The 27,874-nt window shown below is 37.7% G+C and overlaps 1 protein-coding gene across 4 annotated transcripts in view; it reads right to left on the bottom strand.

Moving 5' to 3' along the window:
• The window catches only part of Spef2 (sperm flagellar 2), a 164,677-nt gene that overhangs the window by 70,188 nt on the left and 66,615 nt on the right, over window positions 1-27,874 (bottom strand). For 3 of the 4 annotated variants that reach the window (XR_010050435.1, XM_063258063.1, XM_013152903.3), the window contains exons 13-19: window positions 27,025-27,089; window positions 17,827-17,930; window positions 14,979-15,235; window positions 9,556-9,664; window positions 8,410-8,567; window positions 5,229-5,396; window positions 705-755 (exon numbers count right to left, since the gene is read on the bottom strand). Coding sequence is in view for 3 of the 4 variants with exons in the window: in XM_063258063.1 (XP_063114133.1) it covers window positions 705-755; window positions 5,229-5,396; window positions 8,410-8,567; window positions 9,556-9,664; window positions 14,979-15,235; window positions 17,827-17,930; window positions 27,025-27,089 (912 nt within the window). In the remaining variant the exon portion in view is untranslated. The remainder of the gene's footprint in view (window positions 1-704; window positions 756-5,228; window positions 5,397-8,409; window positions 8,568-9,555; window positions 9,665-14,978; window positions 15,236-17,826; window positions 17,931-27,024; window positions 27,090-27,874) is intronic. The other variant, XM_063258064.1, reaches the window with a different exon arrangement.

The raw sequence follows: 27,874 nt of genomic DNA, 5'->3' as shown, positions 1-27,874 counted from the left end.
AAGCCCAGGAAAAAATAACTTGTAACATAAAACAGAAAATCAAAATAAGAAACATATAGACAAATGTAGAAGACAGATACTGATATTTAGGTCACTTTACAGATTCTGAAATTTGGTATAAATTTGATTCTAAATTTCCAGACAGCAAATGAAAAGGGAAATACTACCATTAGAGATGCTTGTTATATAATCATTCAGAGATAAAAACATTTCCCTGTCTCTTGTTTCTGAATGAAGTTTGTTACCTAGGATTTCACAAAAGGTGATAAATTGTACATGCTACTCCTGAGAAAATGCAATATTAGGTCATTATTGGTGCAATGAATATTTTATCTCCACTGCTGTAGAGGAAATTGAGAATTTTATATCAAAGTACTTATTGGTGAAAGCAATCATTATGTAGCTTAGCCCAAGGATAATAACTATAATATGTGTGAGGAACGGACATTCCTTTAGACATTCTCTGCATCATTCCCTTGAAGCATCACTTTTCTCAGTAGGTCTTTTGCTAAAAGCCAGACTATAGGAAGTTTTTTTGTGGTTATTTTTCTGGAAAAGGACTAGGACTTACAAATTCCCAAGAGAAGTAGTCAGGGTATACTAGTATACACACTGAGCCGTTTTAACTGAAAGAATTATACAGTGAAGAAGTATAGGTCACCATATCTATCTTTTTATATTATACCTTTTCAATGCAGTCTCACCTTTCTTTCCTTTTCCTTCCTGAAGAGGTTCTTGTTTGCCATGTGGGGGTTCTAAACAAAATTAAACAGATAAATAAAATTTATGACCTACTTTACCAGCCTATACCATATGATTTCTAAGCAATCAAATGCTACAGCTTATAGTTGTATTTGTGCATAGAATAAAGTGGCTCAGGTCTTTGTGTGAGATAGAAGTTAATCTGAAGACAAAGTACAGGTTTAATCTTCTTAAAAGATATGGCTGATAATCCTATCCTATTGTATTACACTGAGCAAGTTAGTTCTAACTTTAGTATTAATGTGTACCCACGGGGTTGATTATAATCTGTTTCATGGGATTGTGGAGATTTTGGTTATTGGCAAGTCCTCTTGAAATAGATGATTCTATTTGGATTTATTGTGATGGGCTAAGCCTTAATAAAACAATTAGATCTATAGCAAAGATGATTACTAAACACTGTATAAGAGTTAATTACATCATTTGATATGGTCCATCTTTAAAATTTTCGTGATCACACACTTGATTGTCTTATGACTTCTACATATTTGTAGTGACCACAATTTGTAATGCAAATGATGGTTTAGGCATATATACCTTGGAATCTCTGTAATCTAGTTAAAGTATCTCAGGAGATGAAAAATGGGAAACCAGTGATCTAAGGTGAGACGATATACCAAGGAATGAATTAGCTCCTAGAAATAATTCGCAGCACCCTAGCTTTTATGTGCTGGCAGATTCAATCAATTTCCTTCCCTCGATTCTGGGATAAAGTGTTTTCCCCCCTTTCATTGGAAGAATGATAATCATAGCACGGTAATTGTGTATAATAGGGAAATTCCATCTGAGTATTTATTTTACCTATTTATTTACTTTTGAATTTTAAAATGATAGACATAGAATGTGTAAGTGCATAGTGTGTATCATTTATATTTGAATATGTAAGATTGGATAAGCAAGATTCCATAGAAACAAGGCAAGTGAAAGGTAGAGAAACATTACACATTACACTACACTTTATTAACTTCTCTAAAAGGACTTTTAAACATTCAATAGTTGACTTTTCAAAAAGCAAGAAAAGAAGGGAAAAATAAAGGAAGGAGAAAAGGGCTGAAGAAAGTATGGAGACCAAGTAACCAGGAAGAAGTCATTCTGGGCTCTATTTAACTGTACGCCCCACAGCCATAAACTCTGTTTTCAAAGAAGCTGTTTCAGAAACTTACAGAAAAACAACCACTAGCTTTCCTTTCCCAGCGTGTGTGATCTCATATTATCCAACCCTCCTCATCCTAGACATTATAGCCAGGTTGCTGTTATCACAAACTTCAAAAAGACAAAAAACTTTTGGCCCCACCCCACCCTGTTTGATCTATGGCCTCAGGAGCCTACAGGGCCCTCAGAAGGGCATCTTACTTTGCACAGACTTCCTTCAAAGTGAGCCACTCTTTTCTTCTATGTTCTGCATGTTTCTCTTTAAAAACAGCACTTCCACCAGGAATGATGGTACACACCTGTAATTCCAGCACTCAGGAAGCTGAGCCACGAGGATTGTGATGAGTTTGATACCATCCTGGGCTACATAGAAGTACAAAGCCAGCCTAACTATATAGGGAGAACTTGTCTTAAAAATGCAAAATGAATCAAACAAACACCACTGCTTTGCTCATGAAGGAGACCTCTTTTTGTCTCACTTGCTGAGAGCAGAACTTTTCTTTGACTGTTTCTTTTTTGTTAAATTCTTTTACTGCCCATATTGTGAACCTCTACAAGATTTTTCATATGACAAAAGGAAGGAAGGAAGGAAGGAAGGAAGGAAGGAAGGAAGGAAGGAAGGAAGGAAAGAAGGAGGATCCAAATGTTTGAACCAGTTTTTTTATTCATTTTAAAAAACACCTTAATAATCAAAAACTCTTCTGAAGTAGTTCTCTTAATAGAAACAAAACAAAATATGTAAGTAGTTCTAAACTTTAGTGCAAGGTGGTAGAGAAAATAAAGTAAAACACTGAACTTACAAATTATTATGGGCAACTATAATTTCTGCTGAGGATAGCATGTGTTCTTGCCAATTTTGTTAACTCTAAAATATATTGGACCAGGGATTTAGCTCAGTGGCATAAGTGCCTGCCTGGCAAGCATGAGGTCGAGTTCAATCCTTGGTACAAAAAAATAAAATATACTGTGAAAGCTCAAAAAGTATTCTTAAACAGCAGCACAGTTTTGTCTTGCTGAGAATTCACTTCTAATTAAGATTTGCCTCTTGAGATCATAATATTAAGCAAAATAATAAAATGGTTTCTTTTATAAGAGAAACCCAAAATGTAAATAAAGAACAAAATAAAAGATAGATAATGGCAAGTAGAGAGATCTTTTCAAATGGGAAGAGGATCAAGAGATGGAGGGAGGCAGAAGAGAAAGAAGAGGAAAGCAACTAAAAACAGACTTAAAAAGAAGAAGACGGACCTTTTGCAAATGAGATGGGGACCCAGAAATGGAAGGAGCAGAGTGGGAGGGGAGGGGTAAGGAATAGAAAAATCAAGATATGTTATATACATGTACATCTTCCCATGATAAATGTAATCATTATGTACTGCAAATGTGTTACTAATTAAATATTTTTGTAAAAGTAATGTGACTGCATACCCCTCCAAATTGACCTTTGGTGGTGGATTTCATAATAAATCTCTCAAAGGAGCATCACTGTAAAGTTTTCAAAATGAATCCCAAGTATAGTTGAAAAGGTGCAAAATGCAGAAGTTTATAAAATATAGGACTAAACTTGAACAAAATGCTTATTAGCACTCAGTGTATTGTGTCTTTTTCTCTGTCCTATTTGCACATTAATTTTTGTTGCTGTTGTTTAAGGAAATAATAATTAGAGAAGATTCTAATTGAATGTTTCAGTTGGGCATGCTCAGAAGCCTCCGGCTTTTGGTTTTGAAACTATTCTCTTTTGAAAATATTTCAAAGTTATATAAATTTTTTTAAAGGAAAAATAAAACTGTTGGAATTTTCCCTCCCTAAAATTGCTTACCCAAGTTTCTATGCACCACAAGGGCAGCCCTCTACTCTGCTGCCTAATCAATGCCATGAGGAAGGAGATTTCCTCCAGCAATACTTTACTGTTGATGGTAATGATTAGGCCTCTGGAGACTAAACTTTTGTTTTACACATCTATTTTAAAGATAAGGCAGTAGCCTTGCCCTACGTGGAAAAAAGAGACAGATACAACCACTCTTTGAAGCAGCAATAGATTTATTTTTCCTCCAATGCACAGTATTCAAGAATACAGTTTTAAAATAACAAAAAACCTACAGAAACTTGGACTATGGACTGTCATAATCAGAAACATTACAGATCAGTTTGAGAGAATAGCTTAAATCTAATTGCATTAGATGATTTGAGGCTAGCTTAACTACCATGAAAATTGTCTTCTCCAGATCTTTTTTTCCTTTTTAAATCCCTACTGAAGTAGTAGAGAAAGAATGTGTATTTGATTCAGGTTCTTCAGTGTATAACAGGGAACATTCAGATTATATAAATAAGACCAAATATGGAGAAAAAAAGTTGTAGAATAAGAAGTAATCTAAGGCAAGTTAAAAGAATGGCTGTCTGAACACAGAATTACATATATATGGAAAGAGAAATACTTTAATAAAATGAGGACTAACATAGCCAATTGACTCAAAAATAAGGTTGCCAATCAACAGCATTTGCTAGATAGTAGAGTTTGTATGTAACTAAATATTAAGGATCATGTGATTACAAAAGGAAAGCATCTGAGCTTTTTAACAACTATTTTCTAAGCTATTGTAATGGCTGATAAAATGTGTCAACTTGAAAAATTTAGAAATTTAACTAAGTGAATCAATAGGGAACCAGGATCCTGGTTTGTAAACACCCTGAGCCTGTGCAGGAGGAGGTGGTGCACAGGGATGGTGTGACTGCTACATCCACTCTAAGGCAGTTTAGCCTGCTTACAATATAAGGGAGGAAAAAAGGTTTTCTTGCTGATTTTGTTGTCTTCTGCCACCTTGAACTGTTGCCCCTTGCCATGCCACCCTGCCTTGGAGCCAGCTGATTATGGACTGACACCTCCACAAACTGTAAGCTAAACAAACCTCTCCTTCCTTCATTTTGGGTGTCAGATATTTTGTCTCTGCAAGGAGAGAAAAGTAACCAAGACAGTTATTAAGAGTATTTTTTCAGATGGACTTGGTGGCAAACACACGTAACCTCATCACTTCAGAGGCTGATATAGGAGGATTGCAAATTTGAGGCCAACCTGGACAATTTAGCATGATTTGTTCTCAAGATAAAAAATAAAAAGGACTGAGGATAGGTTCATTTTCCAATACTATTTAAAAAACAAGATTTTTCCATCCCCACCTGAGTATGGATCTTGGTTTTGTATGATTGCAGTTGCCAATCTGAATCTAGATAAGTGGACTGGCACTATAATTTATATTTCTTTCCTAGGTGAAAATAAGAAACAGGCAAACAGGATTATAAATCACTCTGCCAATCACCTGATTGTGGTTTTCCTTTGGCAGGAGGAGTTTTTGAAGGCTCCTGCTTGAGCTGAGCATGAGTTTCCTTCTCTTTTTCTGGCTCAGGAGGAGGAGGTAGAGGTGGAGACTCAGCCAAAGAAGCTGCTGCTTTTTTCTCAACTTCCTTTTCTTCTAATTTCTTCTCCACTTCAAAAAGATAAGAATAAGCCTTCATTAAGGATTCCAGACATCTACTATTTCATTTGAACTAAGGGAAATTAAGATTAATGTAAAATTACATTCACTGATTTAATGCTATTCATGTTTTAACGTTCTCCTTTAATCTTCTAGTCTGTAAAGATAAGATATTAAGCCTTCTCTGCCTGGTCATGTGGTTTCTCTTGAGGAGGGCAGAGGGATGGATGGCAGTGGGGGGTGATGGGAGTGATGGTGTGTGTGTGTGTGTGTGTGTGTGTGGTGCTTAAAAAATTAGTGTGTGGGTACCAAGCATAAAAGTAGCTAATAATGCAGAACTAGCTAAAAAAAGATAAGAAAATAAAATATTATTTAAAATAATTTGTTAGAAAAGCAAGGTTTTTAAAAGAAGAGCATAATGACAAGATTAAAAACCACATGATAGAAGTGGTCAAGTGGGTAGGAAATGGAAGGGGAAGGGAATGTGCAGCCCTCACTTAAGTCCTTAGTGACTCAGAGGTTTACATCATGCAACAATGTTTTTGCTGAAGGACAGGAGCTCACTATGTTTCCCAGGCTGGTCCTGACCTCCTGGGCTCAAGGGATCCTCCCATCATAGCCTCCCCAGCAACGGGGACAACAGATGGTGCCATCACACCCAGCCATGCACCAATTGTTTATTGTACCTGAACTGTGTCTGGAAGCTAAGGAAGTGCTGCTAACAATAAAGTAAAGCTACTACTAGCATTAAGACAACTGGAGGTAGCATCTTGGATACTGAAGATACAACAGTAAATCAAAACAGAATAATACCCTTGTGAGGCTTGCATCCTAGTAGTAGGAGGCAGATCATACACATAATAATTTATACAAAAGATTGGAATGTGATTCTCACTATGGAGAAAAATACAATAGGACAAGGCGAATCTAGAGTGCTACAGGGCAGTGTTACAAGTTTTATGCAGTGCACAAAACTGGATGGGCCCAATGTAACATTTGAGCAAAGATGTGGAGACAGTCAGGGCATGGGTCTTATTGTGAAGGAACAGTGCCCAGAGTAGAGGGGACAGTCCTAATGCATTGGTGTTGGAGCGTGGTTAACTAGTGACTTTCCAGGCTCCTGTTGTTGCTATGGCCCTTTGCTGCTCATGTAAACTTTCTGGCACACTGCCCTGACTGTCTGCTTCAGCGACCCTGCAACTGGAGACGTCCGCACTGATCGGCCATCGTCATCAGCTGTCTTTATATTAGCTCTCTAGGCACTTAGGTTATTCTTTTCAATTCAGAAAGCAAGGAAGCCTCCTTCTATTAGATTTTCTTTCAAAGTGGAAATTAGGGTTTTTTTTTTTTCTGATCAAGTGAAATTTTTTTTAAATCTTTAAATTTAGACAATTATGTAGGAAGGACAATTAATTATTGATGAAGACTATTTTTCTCTTTTTGCATCATCAAATATCATACATATTACACTACTTTCTTCTTTGTGCACAAAAATTTAGCATATATATATCACATATATGTATATCATGTTTTTAAAAAGTAAGGCTATTTTCTGTATAACCTGCTTTTTTCTACTCATCAGTATATTATGATTACATTTTCATGTAAAAATATGTGGAAGTACTATATCTTTTTATTTTACTTTTAATGTAAACACTGGGCTCAGAAAGTATTTCTTAATAATAAAGTATTTATTATTAAAAAGTTATTATTAGTTAACTCATTGGAATCAAAACCCAAAATAGTGACAGTTAAAACTGTTCATGCACTCAGTATATGTAAAATCTTTCAGAAAATGTTGAAGTTGATTCTGACAACTGGCAAAATCAAACTGATTTTACCTTTGGTTTCAAGCCTTTACAGCTTAGAATCACGTTATTTTTGGCTCCAGCTGAAAAGGATACTGTGACAGGTTTCCTCCTGACTCTCAAGCAAGTTTCTTCCCCTCAGTAAGTATCTTAGAACACTTACAATGGTTTTGCTTTGCCTGAAAACCTCACACTGCTATCTTTCTTGAGCAGACTTTTGGCTGTAGGAGCCTGTTTTCTGAGTGTGAGCTTCTGATCCTGTAATGATGTGGCTTATGAGTATCTGTGGTCAATTCATGGACACACAATGGTCATAGATCTAGTGATGAGAGACAGCATCTAACAAAGGAATTTAAGAGTTCAATTCATATTAATTTTGACCATTTTCTTTATTAGACCAGAAGCTGTGTTACCAGTATAAGTAGGTAAAACTGATCAAACAGGGAATATTTTTATTTTACATTATTTTTAAAAGGTAAAATCCCACTTCAAATATGGCATTGGATTGAGTTTAGGATTATTTCTTCAATAAGTTTCTATACTGTGAACAGTTAATGAGAAATTATTGTGGTTTAAAGTGGAGGAGATATGGCTCAGAAATAAGGAGACAAAGAAATAATAATTAGTAAATTTGTCAGAGAGAGAGAGAGAGAGAGAGAGAGAGAGAGAGAGAGAGAAGAGAAATAGATTTGGAGAAAATCAAATTGTGTAATTTTTCTATCCTGAAGGGAAAATTCATATACTATTTCCTTATAATGTTGAAGTTAACAAATTTAAGTTTTTATTCTCTGTAACAACTTTAATTTCATATAAAGGTATTGAGAATTAAATATACTCAGTGTATAAAATGTGTTTACTCTTCTTAATTTTTAATTCTACTTCCTTTTTTAAATGACAGTAATGCCATGATGCATATTTCACTCTTTACAGTCTTAGCTACTTTCTGAAAAAGTTATAGTTTTATAAATAGGAAAAGAGTTCTCTTCAGTGCTTTCAGAGAGATAACCACTTTTTATAAAATTAATTTAAAAGGGAGAGAAAGCAATGTTATTCAGAAACAAGCAGCAGAAAGCTACAGTAAGAGCCAGAATGTACCTGTAGACAGCATAATCCAAATATAAGAGAGAAGTTTGCAATCATACTTTAGTTTCCTTCTAAAGTCAGTAGGACCAAATATTTTAGTGATACAAGGTTAAAATTATAATAAATATAATTACCTTTATTCTTTTTCTTCATTATTTCATTTGTAAAAATTTCTTTTACCTTTTCGCATAAAGGCTCTTTATCTATTTCAGCATTGACTTTTATCAAAATATTTTCTGGTTCTGAAAACCACTGTTCCAACAAAGGCCAGTTATCCAAGAAGCCTATAATTCTGAAAAATCAAAATATCATGTAAATAACTCATATTGATTTGAAGTATTTGAGTGAATATATATCAAACATGATTTATTTGATAACAATGAAAAAACTAGTCTGCCAATACAGATGAATCTGAGGAAACAACTTTTAGAACCTTACAGGCAAAGGAACATTATTCAATTTAGGATAAAATAAATATTATTTAATGTTACCAAAACATGCTTTTTAAGTTGAATGAAAGATTGAAAGAAGATTTGAAAATACTGCCAGTTCAGGAAACCTTTAATGTATGTCCAGTTCTCCACTTGAAAGTCTAAGGATATCATGTGCACCAATGGTACGGAACCTCTCAGCACTCTCTGTAGACTGATTGACCCAGGTCATCTACTTTTTTTCAATTTCACAGAAATTGAAAAGGCTTTTGAATAAGGACAGGTGGCTCAGGCTTACTTGCTTTACTCAAAGTATTCCTAAAATGATTCTTGAATGAGTCTTGAAACTTTTTCTAGAGCACACAGACTTAATATAGTTCGAGTCACTCTCCCTAGCTCACTTCATATTTTTGGATTTCTCATAAAATTGTGTAATTTTTTCTGAATTTTCTAAAGGAAAAAAATGCACAAAACTGAAAGAATGCTGTATAACTTCGCATTAGCAAAAAATAGTAGTAGTGTTAGAATTGCTCTCGGGAATCTGTTTGATGTTCTAAGTGCTTCATTGAATTTGTAAATGCTCAGAATTCTATGCAATTAATTTCTAAATTCATAGAATCATGAAAGAAAGAATTATCTGATTGAATTCTTTTCTCAGAATATTACTTGTGCTCTGCCTATGAAAGCCATCATCTAAATATTTTACTCAACACCAAAACTATTGAGTTTTCACATGTAGAAATGTATGTGTGTGAGTTTATCCTTTTTTCTATAGCTCTGATGATTCCAAAGTGACTGTATGTTCAAAAGGCAAATGACAAGATAAAAGATATTTTGCTTAAAACCAACCTATTATGTATGTGATCTCTTAAATTCTGGTACCCATGCTTATCTTGGTTTTCAGCAGTTCCATGTTGATCGATATCTTTATGAGCCACTTCATGTGAAAATTCTTCACCTAAAGTATGAAAATTCATGAATTTTTAAAAGCAATCAAACTTGCTTCCTATTGCTAAAATATACTAATGCAAGATGCCAAAGAAATATCACTCTGTCTTTCTATTGTTACCTAAAAATGTTTCAATTGTTACCTAAAAACTTTAAACAAAGTTTTATTGGAAATTGGAGAAATTAAGGTAAAACACATTAAAAATGAGCTGCAGTTGTAACATAGAAGATTTTAGGATTGACTATTGATACAAGAAGAATTATAACAGATCCTAAATTAAATTACAGGCAAAGTGGGTGGATGAAGGGAAGAAAGATGACTTTTAACTGTCATCTTCAACCTAAGTCAACGAAGAAAAACCGACCCATATTTCCTTGCAGTATGTTGAAGGTTAGTCACTAAAGCCATACTGTATTCTGCTTTTAGAACCAACCAACTGGGAAAATATATATCTTTATGGATTTTGCATATTTGGTGTTGTCCTGTCCTTCTTATCAATGACCAATCCAGGCTCAGTGTAAATGATTTATGTTTCTTCTCCCAAAATTTTCATTATGCAGTACTCTGGCTTCTTAAGTTCAAGGGCCATCTTTTCAAATGCTTCTGGCAGCACAGAGAACTTATTCTTTTATTTTTGGTCTAGCATCTGTAACAGCTTAATAAACCTTTTATTTCAGAGATCTCTTTGTTTCAAAAGTTTAACACTATGTACAAATGAGAATGAAAGCAGATGGGTCATTACATGTAACAAACTTGTAGAGAAAAACATTCTGGGAAGTAAAAGTAAAGAATGAAATAATAAGGAGGTCCCCATAAAGTAAAATATGTATCAAATTGTTTATGGATAACATAATACCACATTAATTTATCTTTTTTCTAGACTTTTGATTTAGCTGTAAAAAAAGCCATAAAGAAATAGACCATAAGACACCAAAAATAAAAACATTGACTGAGTCCTATTCTTGATTAGTGGTACAAAATGAAGAACTTAGGTAAATGGAAAACAATAAGCAGGAAAGAAAGCCATAAAAGAATTAGAATTACTCAAAGGAAGAGAATATTCAAAGAGTGAATTAATAGAATTGATGAAGATGGATGACCCACTCTGGTTATAGAAATCAGTTTTTCCCCATCTATATTCATGATCAAATAAGATGAAATGGATTTAGAATACATAATAATGATTTTGGTTACTTATGAAACCTACTACATTCAAAACTAGGAAATACATTAAAAGGAATTAGTATTACTCAAAGCATAAAAGCACTGAAGAGTGAATTAATAGTGTTCAAGAAAATGAAGGACCCTCACAGTGTAATCAGGATGGGTGATTGAAGAAAACTGTGGGAGCTCTTCGTGGAAGAGGCTGTCATGTACCATCTCACAGTCGCTACCTTACATTAGCCAAGGAGTGCAGCAAATGGATTAAATTCCTCTCTCCAAGGAGAGAGGGACTGCCCGTTTCCCTTCTGACTGCTTCCAGCACTGTATTTCATAATGGTCCCCAAACTTTACAATCCTAAAGAGTTACATGCACTACTTATAAATTTTTAACTTTCTAACATTCTGGTATAGTTGATGATGTTTTTTAACAGCAATGAGTTTTTGATTTCCTACATCTCTTTCCCCAAATTTGCAAGTATTATCCTGTCTTTATTTTGTAGTAAATGTCAGTTGCGTAGTTGAACACCGCAACTTGTCTATCTAGTAATTTCAGTTTCTGTGTCCTGCTGCTACTCCCCTCTTATAACGTATCTGTCTCTTTCCCAGATTTCCATTGTGGTACTCGTGTATGAAGAAAAATATACAGCCTTGTATTCACCTGCTCCCTAGTTCAAGACTCAGCTAAGCTCTTTCATGTATATCTACCTTTTCTAAAGTAAACAAAAAGTGAAAAAACAAAACACCATGGTTATTCTCTTTCCTTTCTTTCAAAGATAAACTTTTTGCTAGTTACGTACACACGTACCCTTCACCTCCTCATCAACCATGTGTACCTCGAGCCACTGCAATTCATCCTCCCTCCCCCACTTCAATGAAACAGCCCATTACAAGGCCAGATGCAGTGACGTCAATGGACTTTAGTCCTTACCTTACATTGTTTCTCTGTAGCATGTACCATGCAGATAGAATTTATTCTACAATTCTTAAAAGTGTTTATACATACTGTGTTGTTTTATAATCACAGAAAAGACTTGTAATTTAGGATTAAAAGTCTATCATTTGCTCCAAGCTGCAATTTATAAGGTAGTGAAGAGATTTTATTCCAATTAATATGACCCCAATCTTTGGACTTTTTTCATTTTTTATAGTCTTAATTCAAATATATAGGCTCAAATAAAGAAACTGTGCACATGAATGTACAGCTTAATGAACTCATAAACTGAAGAATCAGAAAGCAGATAATGAAACATTATCAGCTCTGGAAGCCCCTTTCTGTCTCTTTTATGTCACCATTAATCATGAACAGTAAGCATCCAGAGCGGAATGCACATGTCAGTACCTCTCACCATGCTGTGCTCACTGCTGCTGCTTCTCAGGCTGAGCCAAGACTAGAGGCTAATCCACTAAGGAAGCCACCTATTCTCTCAACCATTCTCTCATAATGTCTGTCCTTCTCCTTGGTCTACCTGGTCTCCTGAATATTTGTTTGGAGTTTAAACCATTCCTCTCCACCCAGTCCTAGCTGCATTGACACTCAGCCTTTGTAGTCCACCTAGGTGTGTTCCCCTGTTTTCTTCAGGCTTCTACAAAGCATGTAGGACAGCAAGCTGAACCTACCCTCTAGACACCAGGTACCTACAGTGTGTCTCAGGCCCCTCATAGCCTCGGCATGACAAGGGATATCTTGTCTTAAAAGTCCATTCTGTCTTTGCATATGAGACACTAGTCTCCATGGCTTTCTCCCTACCTATCTTCTGCTTCTACACAGGCCTTCTTGGCTTTACCATTAAATTCCAATGTCTTTAGCTATCATCATGGGCCATTTACTCACGCACAGTTCCTAGATGGCCTTGGATTGGCAATACTCTTGACCAGTCCTCAGCTACCCACTGAATAGGAATGGGAAATCAGATGAATAAGTAGAATCATCACTACCATCAATATGACTCTACTTGATTTCACAGAGAGAAGTAACTGCTCCATATTTTTTTAAATTTTATTTAAAAGGAAAAAGAGAAAAAAAACAAAACAAAACAAAGTGGTATAAGGGTACAAGTAATACAGACTACAAAAAAAAAAAACAGTAAGAAATCACCAGTTACTAGATTACACATTATCATCTTAAAGATAGCTGCTCAAGTCACAGTATCAAAGCATACAAAGTGGACATTCAAACAGTGAGACTATAAACAGTTGTGTTCAATGATCCAACCAAAAACATTAATATGGTCATCTATTTAACACTCCTAAACACACTTGCAGTTGTATCCTTTAGAGCACTTTTTTACAACAAAATTTACACATTTTGGGTTTTATTACTCCTAGTTCTTATTACTTTTTTTTTTGGAAGAGAAGAAAGTCAAATATGGCAAAACAAAGCTGTCAGTCAAAACCAAGGATAGACACAGCACATGATGTAAAAACAGAGTACAAGGTTATCAACAATGGTTACCATAATGCCTTTTGCTTCCTTAAAAAGAATTGTCTATCTCATTAGGTATTATAAAGTTGAACTAAACAGTAGAGAATAAGACCAATAAAACCTAAACATTGTAAACATTACAGGACTTCCAAAGGAGATAATAGTCAAACCAGAATGGGCATCTTAGTGAATCTTATTCCCTTCTAAGTAGTTGCCTATACCCTCAAACTATACTTGTCCATATTTTTAACATGATGGATAACATCTAATTTAAACTTCCAGGCCAAACAGTTGAAGTAATATCTAAAGATTGTGACATTTTATTAAAGCAAGCTTTGTAAACAAGATTTCCAATTACTCAAACTCAAAATTAGAACAGTGTGTCTCCTTGAATAAGTCAAGTGCTCATGTTTCAAATTTCAATCTATAAATAAAATGCATTGGACTAGATGGTCCCTTAGGCATCTCCTAGCTCTGAATATTATATTAGTAACAGCTGTAAAATAAGAATAACAAATGTTATTATTAAAGGACAGAGTTTTTTAAAAAGCTAAAATACTCTTAAGCAAATGAAAAATGAGCATGTGTCAATACATCATTTAACACCTCAGTTAATGAGAGAACTGGTAACACATTACAACAAATCCAAATGAGAATTTGCACCATAGACACATTTACAGATAATCAGCAATGCTGAAACTGACATTAATAGGTGAAAAACTGGTTATTATCCATAGAGTACTATAATATTTGAAATAATCTGTTTTCTACAGTGTGGAAATTATCTCAATTGAACAATTCATTTTGTATTTTTATGAATAGGAACAATTTTTATTATTATCAATTCCTACAAGTTACGAAGTTATAGAACAGATAAACTAAACTAAAAAAAGGCATAGACCCCAATAGAATCAGATACCTCCAGGTGTCTGATATAAAATACCTAGTTTTCTGTTTAGAGGATATCCAGTAATATTCTGTTTATTTCAAACTCTTCCACATTTTTACCTGATGTATTCATCATATGCTTATTATCATGTGCCAGATACAATCCTTTAGTGTTTAACTGTAATTTCATTTATTATGTATAACAACTAAATGAGCTGTTCTACCAGATACATTTCAAAACAGGTTTAAAACAATGATGAGCAGTATGACTACTTGGCAGGTTGAAATGCGACTATCACTTGAGCCCAGAAGTTTGAGTCTAGCCTGGGGCAACAAGTTGGGACTTTGTTTAAGAACTTCACAATCTCAAATACAACCATAAGTAGAAAAGCTATGGTTCAAAAATACATACTTTTATTCATAAATATTTAAATCACAGGGCAAAAGAACATTTTCACTTGAAAGAGGGAAAAGTTAAATACATCATAAATTTTGGCAAAAATACTGAGTACCACTATATGAGGACTTCAGCCAAATGATATCTGCTCCTAACTTAATACAAAGCCCAGGAAAGAATATTACTAATCCTTACATATAGTGTAGATGTGGTTTAGGGCCATCACTAGGGTGACTCACCAAGAACCACCAGGTAGCCACAAAATGCTATTCCATTCACCAAGTCTCAAAAAGGACCGCAGCCAGGGGAGCTACCAGTTTGAAGCAACAGGCAAATGTGACCAGCGAGGTGATTCTTTGAGAGGCTGAAATGGATTCTTTGTTACAACTGGAAATGGAAATAGTCACTGATTCAGTGGAAGAAAAAGACTTCGGATATAAAAAAGAGCTTACCTATGACATCATTCATGCGATTCAGCAAGAAAGTGTCTGAAATATTTAGCAATATGACAAAATCAAAAGCAGAAGGGGGGAGAGGTACTTCTTTTGTAGCTGTAGGGTCCACCGCCAGTGTGGATATTTGTGTTTTCTTTGCCTCCATTTCCATGAGATTCCTATTGCAGCCGGTGAGAGCTTCCTCTAGAAGCTGTGCTTGGTTTAACGTCATCGGGAAACCATCAAGGATCCAGCTTTGATTCACAGGTATCTCACTAAAGTGACACAGCGCAATCTATTAACAGTTTGACAGACTAAAGTATTTTACAAACAATAATATGAATGTTGCCTTTTTCTTTCTTTCTTTCTTTCTTTCTTTCTTTCTTTCTTTCTTTCAATTCAGCAATCACCTTGCACTGCATGGATTTCATTGCTGTAATGATCAGGCTTACTAATGTGCTATAATCAATCACTCCCTTGCTTAAAATCCTTCTGTGGGCCTCTGCTGCCTTCCAAATTTATTCCAGAAGCCTTAACACAGTGCCAAACATTAACTAGTCACAATTTATTTATTCATAACTTTTCTTCTCACAAATTTGAGTGTTTACTTGAAAGAAACTAACCTTTCTCAGTTATGTAGGCACAAATTATATTTTCTAATTTGTTTTCTCACTTTCCCCCCTTGTGCCTCAGTTTCCTTATTTGAGTTATGGGGTAACATAACTCAGAATGACTGCTAAGGTGAACTGAAATTACGCTTTCAATAATCCCACCACAGATTTAGCGCACATTAAACTTCAGGCTGTCCACCTGGGGAGCTCATTCTGCTCGCCCACTCCTGCATGGAGTTGAAATAGCCTGCACTCCTCCGACTCTCTTTCCTCTCAGCACAAAAGGGAAACAGTCCCCACTTACAAAAATTCTAGTTAGATTTTTAAAAAAATCTCAATTAGGTTATGAGTTGCCAAAGGATATGAGTCGTTTCTCGGATTTTTCCACCCAGTACAATGTTTTTTTTTTTTTTTTTCTTTTGAGAATGAATATTCCAAGTGGTTATTACTTTAGTTTGCAAATTGCAAAACAACGTGAAAGGAGCATAAACTTCAACTTTAGTCTTAAAAATCCATACATTATGCAAAATAGAGGTTTGGCCTTTGAATTAAAGATATAATTTCATTTCTTATTCTGTTAGAATTCATATTAAATAATTGAATTTTCATTCCAACAATTTCTAAATCTGCCATGGTGCTTACATGTGATCTTACTGACTGCGGCAGGAAGGGGAAAAACTAAAGCTCGGAGAGAGCTCATTACTTGTTCAATGTTATAAAGTTACACGTTCTCAAATCCATGACCCTTCCACAGCATCAAACCTCTTTCAGGCCACTGCGTCCTCTTCCCCCACAAAGTGGCCAAAAACAGGAAAAGACTGCAGCTTGCTTTTATAATATCTCCAGAGCTGGGTGAAGCATTTACACAGTTTGGCCTAAGTTGAGGAGAATTTCCTTGAGTTCCCTGCCAGGTGTGAGTTTCTTACAGTCTTAGATGTCATTTCAGAGAGAGAGAGAGAGAGAGAGAGAGAGAGAGAGAGAGAGGCATCAGAGCTACACTAGTCACTAGTTTCAGTAATCAAATGAGTGACTGGGTACTGGGGAGTCAGAAGACCTGGGTTTTGGCCCTGGCTATGCCACCACCCAGGTTCCTAACTGAAATACCTTATGTCCCTTTGCTCATAGTATTTGTTCAAAGGATTTCAAACTAGTGACACTCCTTTGGAGGTGCCTTCATGGTGGTGGGAATGGTGGTAGTGATAGGGTGAGACAGTTCTGATGACGACTGCAGATTCTCCAGCTTCACTGAAACTGAAGTGAAGATCTGCTTCATATTTGATGCCTTTCATGCCTATTCTTCCCTTGACTAAAGAATTCCATGGCTGAAGCATGCCTTATGTCAGTCCTAAGACAAGTTGCAACTATTAGAAAGAAGTCCCTTCCAGCTCTGAGGGCAGCATCCCCATGGTCCAGTTTCTAATTTCTCACATCTGAGAAGCAAGTTAAATGTGAAAAGCACTCTTTTAGGAAAATGCCAACAAGGAGCCTATTCCCGGTACATAATAAAATTCTCTAAAATCTGCTTTCTCGTCTGTCTTGATGGTTTCCATACACCACAGCTAACTCACACTGCTCCCTCACCCACCGTGATCTGTCCACCTCTTTCACTGGAGCCCTCTTAACTCTTTTATTTTATCCTATTTGGCATCACTTCTTTACTATGTGGATTAACTGAGCTGTTGGGGCTGCTTTTAATTTCTCCCTTTTCCATTTTAACAAGGAAGCCTGAACATGTTTCCTCTTTTGAAAAGAGGGCAGAGAGGTTACAAAAATGATGGGCTATTTTGACTTTTTTCTTTATTGCCTGTCACACATCCTCTCTATGTTATGAATGTATGTCACTTCCTGCCTGTGTACCCCTGCCTTCCTGCCCCAGCACTGCTCACCCTTTGGATCCCTGGGCTCAGTTCATGACTTCTCTTCCTGAAACATAGAATGAGAAATTACAGTGTCCTCTGAACATTCAGTTAGGATCTCTTTCTCTCCATCATTTCTCCCTTAGCATTTACCATTATACAATCTTTTTAAGATTCTACAAAAGTAACAGAGCCTGTCCTATATTCACATCTTGGATGAGAACAATCATTTGTGGAAAATGGGAGAAAGTGAAACATTGACACTCAAATCATGTCTCTACCTTGAGTGTATGGTATTTTAAATATTCCTAGATATTAATAAAACTATTTCTATAGTGTTCTTGATACACTTTTGTCTGATAGAGGATATATTAGTTACAAGAAAAATGCAATACATACTTAATAGCATTTACTATGATGTTAACTAACAACGTGTCTGGAATGCTCTTTCCTTTCTTCAGCAATTCTTGTGATTTTGCACCAAGCTGAGCACGTACTGTGAGCTGTGGAAAGAAACAGTGACTAGCAGAATTCAACTAATTTTAAAGTCAGATTTCAAATGTTTAGAGGCAAAAAAAAAACCAAGTTAAATAATCCTGCATTCTGATGAAAATACTGAACATTTATCATAATTCTGGAAGCATATTAGGTTTTAGACGCCCTTTCTAGTTTTCCTATTTCACCAATATCTTGTTCTTTAGTTTTCAGCAGGCTGGCTTTCAAAACTTCACCCTCTGATAACTTTAATCAAAAAAATGGAGCTTGCCGAATGCGTTTGGGTCTCTTGTGCCGTGAGGACTGTGTGATGGCCTCCGAAGAAAACTGCAATCGCACAGCAATGGGCTTGAATCACTCAATTAAATTTTCTTTTTTCAGTGGTCAAATTCCACATTTTCTGCCTGAGTTTTACTAGTTGCTTTTTACTACCTTTCCTTTTGTTATTCTGGTTTTAATTTGGTGGGTAAATTACTAGCTTTTATATTTTATACAACATTTATTATTTATTATTCATGTAAAGATAACCTCCAGTCTGTTCAAAATCATTATAACAGGGATTTTCCTGTAGTCTGTTAACTCAGCCTCTAGAGTGAGTGTTTACATCACATGATATCGTATCTCTAGTCAAAACCCGTTAGAAGCTGTACCTTTTGTGTCAGATACCATGATAATGGTCTATAAGGCCCTGACTGCCTGGATTCTTCTACCGTCTTGTTCAGCTCTCCATGCTCTTCTGTGACTGCTCTCTTACCCAACTGGCTGACTTCATGTCTGATGTCCAGTGTTCACACACTGATGCTCTCTGAAATGTTTCCCCAGATCCAGCTGCATAATTTTCTTATCTCTTACAATTTCCTTGAAACTCACTTTCTTAAGGAGCTCTATACCTTATTTAATGCAATAACCTTCCTTTTTCCATATTTTTAAAATTTTATTTTAAAGAGGGTAAAATTAAACAGAACATAAGAAAACATAAGATTTCAAAGATTTCAAAGCAAGACAACTGGAGAGCTTCGCTATCATACTGTCTCTTGTTTTCTTCCAAATAGTTGTCCATATCTCCACATACAGTGAATTCATAGAAAACAACTTTCTATAAAACTGATCAGAAGAGGATGATGAAGGCATTTTAGGTTTTCAAGACCAGACAATAAGGAAGTCAACAGTGGCTCTCATAATGTCTCTCATTCTCTTCAAAATAGCTGTCTATATCTTTATATATGTTGAAATTAAACAAAACAAAACAGACTAAAATCATTATGAACAAAGAGTAATAGTATTGCTGGATTTCACATCATGACGCTATGGAATCAGCACTGGGTACCTTCGTGTCTCTTTTTCTTCAAAGTAGTTGTTCATTTCATCATGCATTATATAATTAGTTCTTATAAACTGTTTGGAAGTTTTATGCATGCATGAGTCTCTACATGTATATCTATTCTTTCTGTATTAGAGGGAAAAGCAAAACAAAACAAGACAAAACAAAACAAACTCCTAGAAAAACACACAAAAAAACAAATAAAACCACAATATAAGGTGATCTACAATGATTACTATGATGTCTCTTGTTATCTTCAATAGAATTGTTAACATCATCAGGCATAGTATAATTGAACATAGCAGTACATAACAATATTAATAAAAACAAAACATTGGAGACATTATAAGATTTCAAAAGCAGGTAATAGTTAAACCAGAATGAGTATCCTAGTAAATCTTGTCATCTTCAGAGTATTTGCCTATACTCTCAGACTTGATGCTATCAATCATAACAGATTCAAATAAAGTCAGTCAAGACAAAACAGTGATCTAACAAACCAGATCCAAATAAGATCAGTTATAACAAGACAGTGTAAGTTATACAGGGCTTCAGATTAAGTTAATAGTAAATTAAGGATGGTTACCGTAGTATATCCTGCTGTTTTTGAAATAGCTGCCTGTGCCTCAAATCTAGTACAAGTAGACAGACTGGAACAGACTATAATCAAGCTAAACAGAGCGATGCGTATAATGCGGGTTTAAAATCCTGATACACTATTGACAATGTCCTCTGCCTTCCTTTTTTAGATAATTCCTCTCCTTTCACTTTCACAGGGTACAATGTACATTTTCGCTCCCACTAACTCCTTTAGTTTTTAGAATGGGGGGGGGCAACTTGCTATTTACCTAAGTGGTCCTGAACCTTTTTACCCCTGGGCTTGATCTTAATTGCACTCCTTTATCTACAAAAGCCTCCAAGTTTTCCTTTGTTATTGCTGAATAGTTCTCCACTGCACAAAAGTGTCAGGTCTTTCCACCCTATCTGAAGCTGCTGGATGAGCTGCCCCTATTTCTCTCTGGTTCCCTATCACATAGAGCATTATTTTCTCATATTTCACTTTTGGTCCATAAACCCTCTTTCAGGTTAATTATATTTTCTATACTGAGTATCCCAATGGACCCTATCTCCTGATCTATACTGCCTGCATTTCTTTTTGTTAGTGTAGCAAGGCCATCTATGTTAGAGATTATAGCCAACTTTCTCTGCCTCATTTCTGATATGTTATTTTTCTGCCATTGATTGTCTACTTTTTTCCTTCATTCCACTGTCTGCCTTGTTCATTTAGGCCTCTCTACCACTGTTCCTGAAATCCTGGTGTTTTTTTCTGTCTAGAATGTACTTCAGTATTTTTTTGTAGGGTTCAATTGGTGGTCATGAACTCCCCCAGTTCCTCTTTGTCATGGAAGCATCTTGTTTCTGCATTAATTTTGAAAGACAGTTTTTCAGGGTACATTGGTCTGGGCTGGAGGTTATTTTCTTTCAGATTTTAGAATACTTCACTCCAAGCTCTTCTTAATTTGATGGTTTGTGTCGAGAAGTCTGCTGTGATTTTGATGGGTTTTCCTTTATAGATGATGTTTCTTTCCTCTGATGACTTTTAATATTCTGTCCTTGTGATGAGTTTCTTGAATCTTGATTATTATATGTCTGGGTGTAGCTCTGTTTTGGTTGTAGCTGGCTCTAGTTCTGTATGCGTCATACATCTGCATGTCATTTCCTTTTCCTATGCTTGGGAAGTTTTCCTGAATTATTTCTGTGAATAGCCTTTGCATTTCCTTTATGTTTACCCCTGCTTCTTCACTCACATTTTTCATTCTAAAGTTATAGTTTCTCTTGTATTCTTCTAGGCTTTGTATTTTTACTGCTTGTTTCCTTGTTATTTTAAAGAGATCTTTCCTTTTGTGATCACACACATTGCAAACCTATCTTCAAGTTTTGTTAATCTATCTTTAGTTTCTTTCAGGCAATTTTGCCAGATTTCAATGGAGTTTTTAATTTCTTGGTAATCTTTTTGAATCTTTTTCATGTGTTCTAGGCTTTTTAAAAAAATCCTTCATCGAAGGTTTCTCTCCTTTTTTTGTGTTCCCTCCATTCTGCAACCTGTGTCTTCCTGAGAGGTGGTTAGCATATCTTTTATTAATCTTATATCTTGCTTTACTTCTATTAGTATTTCAGTTTTGAGTTCATCTATAATGTCACAAAGATATTTGTCTATGTCAGCTGATGCCATGTCCAATATTGCATGTTTGCTGCCTTTGATATCTTCTGTATTTACTTCTCCTGGACCCATATTCCCTGGACTCATTCCCTGGGGACTGGAGGCTTTTTCTTATTTCTTACATTTGTCATGTTTCTGGTTTCTTCTGTATAGGTGTATGGTGGAGGTCCCAGCCGCTTTTTGTATTGGTTATGGTTCTTCTGAAGCATGCTGGCTAGGGATTGCTGCCCTCTCCAGTTTGCTGTTGGTCACTGAGGTGCAAGCAGGGGCAATACAGGCTGACCCCTCTTCTCCAAGCCAGTCAACTAGAAGGAGCCTTTACCCACCATGTTAATTGTGCCGTGTGGATGGAAACAGTTCAGGACAACTTCAGGGACAATTTTGTCCCTGGCTATTGGGTTCCAGCCAGGGGTGTGACCCAGCCCAAGCAGATCTCACCAATCTGCTCTAAGCAGGGAGCAGCCAACTGGAGTCACTGCTGTTCCTTAATCAGGCCCGTCCTGCCCAATTCCAATATGTCGTCCAGTCAGTCACCCCCCTCCTGTGGCAGGACCAAATTCCAAGCATTCACTGTGGGTTAGTGTAGGTCTCCATGCTGGCTCTGTTCTCCACAGGGCTCATCAACCCCTGACTTCAATGCATCTGTGGCTCCAGTGAGAGCACTGCGACTGTGAGTCAGATCAGCCCTGGTGAGAGCGTGTCTGGCTCCAGCCTTCCGACTACATTTTTCTTTGTTTTCTTTTTCCTTAGTTTCTTCATGGATCATGAGAATCCCTCTCCTTTTGTCAAGTCTTCTCCATGGTGGTAAATTCTAGCATCTGAGCTGTTTCTCTCAGAGAGGCTCTTTACCTTGCTACTTATCGATCTGCCATCTTCTCAGCTGCCCCACCCACAGTCATTGCACATTTCTCTTGCTCTTTACACCTGGTCATTCAAGTTTTCTCAATGAAATGATTACTCAATGAGCCTCATGTCCAAAACTGGATCTTCATCTTCCTAAGCTGATGTCTCCCACCAGCCAATGCAATAACCTTCTTTCTTCTCCTTCCCCCATGGCCTGTGTTCCCAATATTCCTTAATGTTCTGCACTTTTTCTTTCCTCCTGGTGCTTATTACCACCTAAAATTTCATACATTTCAGTTATGGTTTATTTTCTGTTCTTTTCTAATAGAACATGAACTCAATCAAACCAGGGAAGGGATTTTTTTTCTTATTGTTCACTGATGTGTCTTAGTAATTGAAATAACTCATAGATAAAGTATGCTCTTTGAGATGAATTGAAAACGGGGTGTAGTGTATTTGTAATTCAATAAACGTAAGTATAAAAATAAACTTAGCCATTCTGCTATTTTGTATTTCAAATGCACAGAGCAAAAATAGTTAAAAAACCCTTTGTTGTTTTTTTTCTAAATTCATTTTCCTTCCTATCGTAAGTCATTATGTTTATACTTTTGTGTATATTCTAAAAAATTCTATCTTTAATCAGATTTGAAATTTAAAATATTATAAAATCATATTCTATGATTATATGCATAGTAATAGTAAAAACTATAATTAAAGTAAATTAAATCTCACTTGGCAAATTGGGTCATTTCATTTGATTACAAATAATGTGTTCATATATGGTAAAGCAACATTACTTTTTGAAATATTAGTTTACATTAGAAGCAAGATTGAGTGAATTGTTCTAAACACTGGTACAGATTAACAAAAAATTTCATAGTATCATCAACAAAGCTCAGAATACAGCCTGAAAAGCTCTCTTACTGATAAAGAGTGAATGAAAGGAAGTTATTCTTAAGTTAATAAACAAAAAATGAAAAAATAAATTTTAAAAATTTAAATTACATGCATAATTTTTATCTGGTAAGACTGAATAATTTTTCTAATTGCATGGATTTATGTCTTTTCTTTCCTTATTTTAGTAAGATTGGCTGAGTGTTTGCCTTATTTAGTTTAATCTTTGAAAGAACTGATTCATTGATTTGTTGGTTCTTTATTGTTGGGAGCCGTGACCGAGCCCGGTTGCCTTACTTGGCGGACGTGAGGCCTGTAGAAAAGAGCAAAGCCTGAGCTAAATTACCCCTCCCATCGAGTGAGCCAAGTTGGCGCCTGCTTCCTGCCCCCTGATTGCCCTGGCGACGTAAGCAGCCCGCGCAATAGAATAGTCTGCCTAGCAACAACTGATGTTAGCCAATCAGCCCGCATCGCGCGCTTTAAACTGATTGGCCACTGTTACCCTATAAAAGTGAGTACCTCTCCCGCCACGAGAGAGAAGCACGAGAGAGATAGAAAAAGTCCACCGGTAAGAAAGGACTGGTGGCAGAGCAGAGGCCTCGCGGGGCCCACGTGGAGACAAATAAAGACAAGGTTGCACACCGTCAGAATCTGTCGTGTGTTTTTCCTGCCGGCCAGGAGCGACACCGACATCTGGTGGCCCGTACGGGGACTGATCAACCCCGAGACGCGGCGGTGGTGTGCAACGCTCCAGCGTGGTGCTGCCGGACAGGTGAGTGGGGGATAAGCCTGGGCTCTGGGTGGCGCGCACCTACAGGGCTTTTAGACTCCCCTCAGGCTCACGCGTAGGTGACGGGTGCTCTAAGTCACACGCGGTGAGTAACAGCCCTCAGAGGTTGAGGATGGGTAATTTACCGAGCACAGAGGCACGGCCCTTGGTAAAGGCCCTTAGAAAGCTTTTAAAAGCTAGAGACCTCAGGGTAGGTCAAAAAACACTGGAACTATTCATAGCAGAGGTAGATAGGGTGGCTCCCTGGTTTTTACCCACGGGGCATTTAAACCTGCCATCATGGGAGAAGTTAGGCGGGGACCTCGCCTCGGCGGAATTGGAAGGCGATATTTCGCTGGCTATTCGCCCCCTGTGGGAAATGATACATGCGTGCCTTGAAGGGGAGGGGAAGGGGTTCCCGTCGGCAGTTAGAGACGCGGAAATCATGGACGCATGCAAGGCTTTTGAGCAGGCAAAGTCGGAATGCTCTCGGGAGGGATCTGTCCAGGGGGAGAAGATCCAAAAAAAAGATAGAGGACACCCAAGCTCTGGAGTCCTCCGACTCAGATAGCGAGAAAAAACTAGAAGGTGGGGCAGAAAGCCGAGAGGCCCAAAACCCCTATGCCGAGTTGCGCCACAAATTGTGTGTGTGCGCTGCCCGAAAAAAGCAAAGAGAGGAAAAAGGATCCCCGAGCGCCCCCGGGCGGGGAGGAGATAGAGAGCCATCCGCTCCGCCCTGGAGTTCTTTTCCAAAAGCGGTTCCCCGCCGAGAGGCCGCTACAGGGGACCCCCCCTTTTCTCAGCCGGCACAGGAAGTGACGCCCCGTTCCACTCTGTCGCGGCTGCCATCCTATGACGTTGCACCGCGGGGCGGACGGTATTTTCATGGGCGGCTACTCTGCCGAGCAGGCTGAGAAAAACACCGGTCGAGGAAACAGGGGCTGGGGATTTAGCTCAGCGGCATAAGCGCCTGCCTTGTAAGCAGGCAATCGCGAGTTCGATCCCTGGTACCGATAAAAAAAAAAAAAAAAAAAAAAAAGGGGGAGTAAGCCAAGGCCTGCCTCCAAAGGCGCGGTTATCTATGGCATTATTCACATACAATTTTTTAAACTTAAACAGTGAAAATTGCTCCCCAGCTATGGCACATTGTACCCCATCCCCAAAAAATAAAGGATGGGTTAGATAAAAAGATGTCCTGACGGGACAATGGATGGGCCTGGATCCGGTGGTTAGCTGGAACCGAGGCGCGGTTTGTGTCTTTCCGCAGGGACCGGGACAAGAACCACTGTAGGTCCCAGAGGTTGCGACAAGTCCCTCGACTGAAGATCAGGCCTGTTCCACCAGAGGCCAACCGTAGACCCAACAACAAGATGAGCCCTAAAAAAAAAAACTACAGGATAATCCCTTTTGGGGAGCCTGGAATGGCTTGCTCCCCTATATTTTACCATTGTTAGGTCCCCTGTGCTCCTTGCTTCTGCTCTTACTTGTAGGACCATTCTTGCTCCGATGGGTTACATCATTTATTAATGGGCGCCTTGCGGCGGCCCGGCATCAAGTACGCCTGGTTGCCCATGCGGCCCTGGCAGCAGCCCGTGATGGGCACAATGACCCCCAGGCTTACGCATGGCTCGCTCGACTGGCCTACGACCGGGTCTAGATGTGGCGGGTCTTCCGCATTCCTTCCCTATTGACACCACACAGCAGGGTGGGTGAGTCAATGACGGGTAAGAGCGTGCCTCCCCAGCACGACTCGACCTAAGCCAGGCCCTACCCCATACTGCACGAAAGCCGCTGGATTACTAGAATCTGCCCAGATCTAGATGCCTCTCCGAGGGGATCACACGGAGGGGCATGAGTGCATGCCTATGTGCATCCAGGTTCCGTCCAGTTTACTCCTGGCCCTGGAAAAAGGACGAGGGTCTCAAGGCCTTGGTGGACCCGGGGACGGCCGACCAGGGTCCAAGCCAAGGGCCTACGGTGGGCCTCAACACAGGGCATAAGCCTCTGCACTCAATCCAGGGCGGGCTGCGATGCGTACATTCATTCAAAATAAATAAAATAGGGGGAGATGTTGGGAGCCGCGACCGAGCCCGGTCGCCTTACTTGGCGGACGTGAGGCCTGTAGAAAAGAGCAAAGCCTGAGCTAAATTACCCCTCCCATCGAGTGAGCCAAGTTGGCGCCTGCTTCCTGCCCCCTGATTGCCCTGGCGACGTAAGCAGCCCGCGCAATAGAATAGTCTGCCTAGCAACAACTGATGTTAGCCAATCAGCCCGCATCGCGCGCTTTAAACTGATTGGCCACTGTTACTCTATAAAAGTGAGTACCTCTCCCACCACGAGAGAGAAGCACGAGAGAGATAGAAAAAGTCCACCGGTAAGAAAGGACTGGTGGCAGAGCAGAGGCCTCGCGGGGCCCACGCGGAGACAAATAAAGACAAGGTTGCACACCGTCAGAATCTGTCGTGTGTTTTTCCTGCCGGCCGGGAGCGACACCGACACTTTATATTGTTTTTGGTTTTCTATTTCATTAATTTCTGCCCTGATTTTTATAATTTCCTTCCTTGCATTAGCTTTCTGTATGGCTTGTTCTTGTTCTAGACTCTGAAGTGCATCATTAGGCTATTTGAGCTCACTCTGATCCTCTGATGTGGGAATGCATTGCTATAGTCCTCCCTCTTAGGACTGCATTCACTGCATTGCACAGCTTCTGGTATGTCACACTGGCATTATCTATGGATTGTAGAAGACATCTGATTTCTTTGTTAATTTTATCTGTGACCCATTGATTATTCAATTTCCATGTGTTTGCTTAGTTTCTGCAGTATTTTTTGCCATTGATTTCCAGTATCACTGCATTACAATATTTATGGAATAAAAAGTATTAAGAGTGTAAAGGATGCCAAATAAACCCAAATTTGATAACATTTTATTATCAAACCTAATTTTAAACCAAAAGATCATTGTTGTTGCACACCATTTTATACTATAACAAAACCCCACAAATCATAACACGTTGTAATATACCAGGAACCAAAATAAGATTTTAATACTTACTTTAGAGATATCACTATCATGGGAACTGACTTCTTCAGTTTTTGGTGTTCTATTAGCATTTCTACCTAGTAATAAGAAAAGATGTAAACACAAGCTTCAACTATTTACATCTACTGTCCCTGTCAGATTTGACTGTTCATGGTTTTGGTTATACAACTTCAGCTGTGTTAGAGAATCGGAGGAATTCCTACTTCCATGATATCATTTAAGATCCTGGACTCTGTGTGGCTTGATATTTTCTACTTTTTCTTTTCCAGCATGGTCTAAGATCATAATATCATTAGAAATGCTTTAAAACAACTTGAATTGTCTTTTCAGACAACAAATTTTAAAAAATTGAATGATTGATTCCTTCTATTTGTCTTGTCCTGGATTTTCAAATTTTAGATATAATAATATTTAAAAATAGACAACTCCAAAAGTTGGGGTTTTGGTCAAACTGAAAAGTAAGTTTCAGAGCTTTTCAAAATAATAATTAAATTACAAAAATATGTCACAAAACTCTTTCAACAGTTCTAGGCCATTGATTTCAACCCATATACCACACAAAAAATGAAAGAGAAAGAGAGAAAGAAAGAAAGAAAAAAAGAAAGAAAGAAAAAGAAAGGAAAGGAGGGAAAGAAATATATGGATAAGAGACTAATAATATCTTGGTTTCTTTTATGCAGCACTATAGATTTAATCTTGCCTTTTCTCACTGAGTTATATTACCCCCTATTAATTTTGACATGTCTCACTAAATCCTTAAACTCCTCAGGCTGAGATCAAATTTGTGATCTTCCTCCCAAGCTTCCAAGGGTGCTGGAATTTTAGGTATCCACTACTGTATCCAGTTTGGCTTAATGTCTTT

This window comes from Cavia porcellus, unplaced genomic scaffold, assembly GCF_034190915.1.
Source record: "Cavia porcellus strain 051 isolate PalLab524CR breed Dunkin Hartley unplaced genomic scaffold, mCavPor4.1 scaffold_11, whole genome shotgun sequence".
NCBI lineage: Eukaryota > Metazoa > Chordata > Mammalia > Rodentia > Caviidae > Cavia > Cavia porcellus.
Note: the sequence above shows the minus strand (reverse complement) of the source record. Positions and strands in the feature narration are given on the sequence as shown.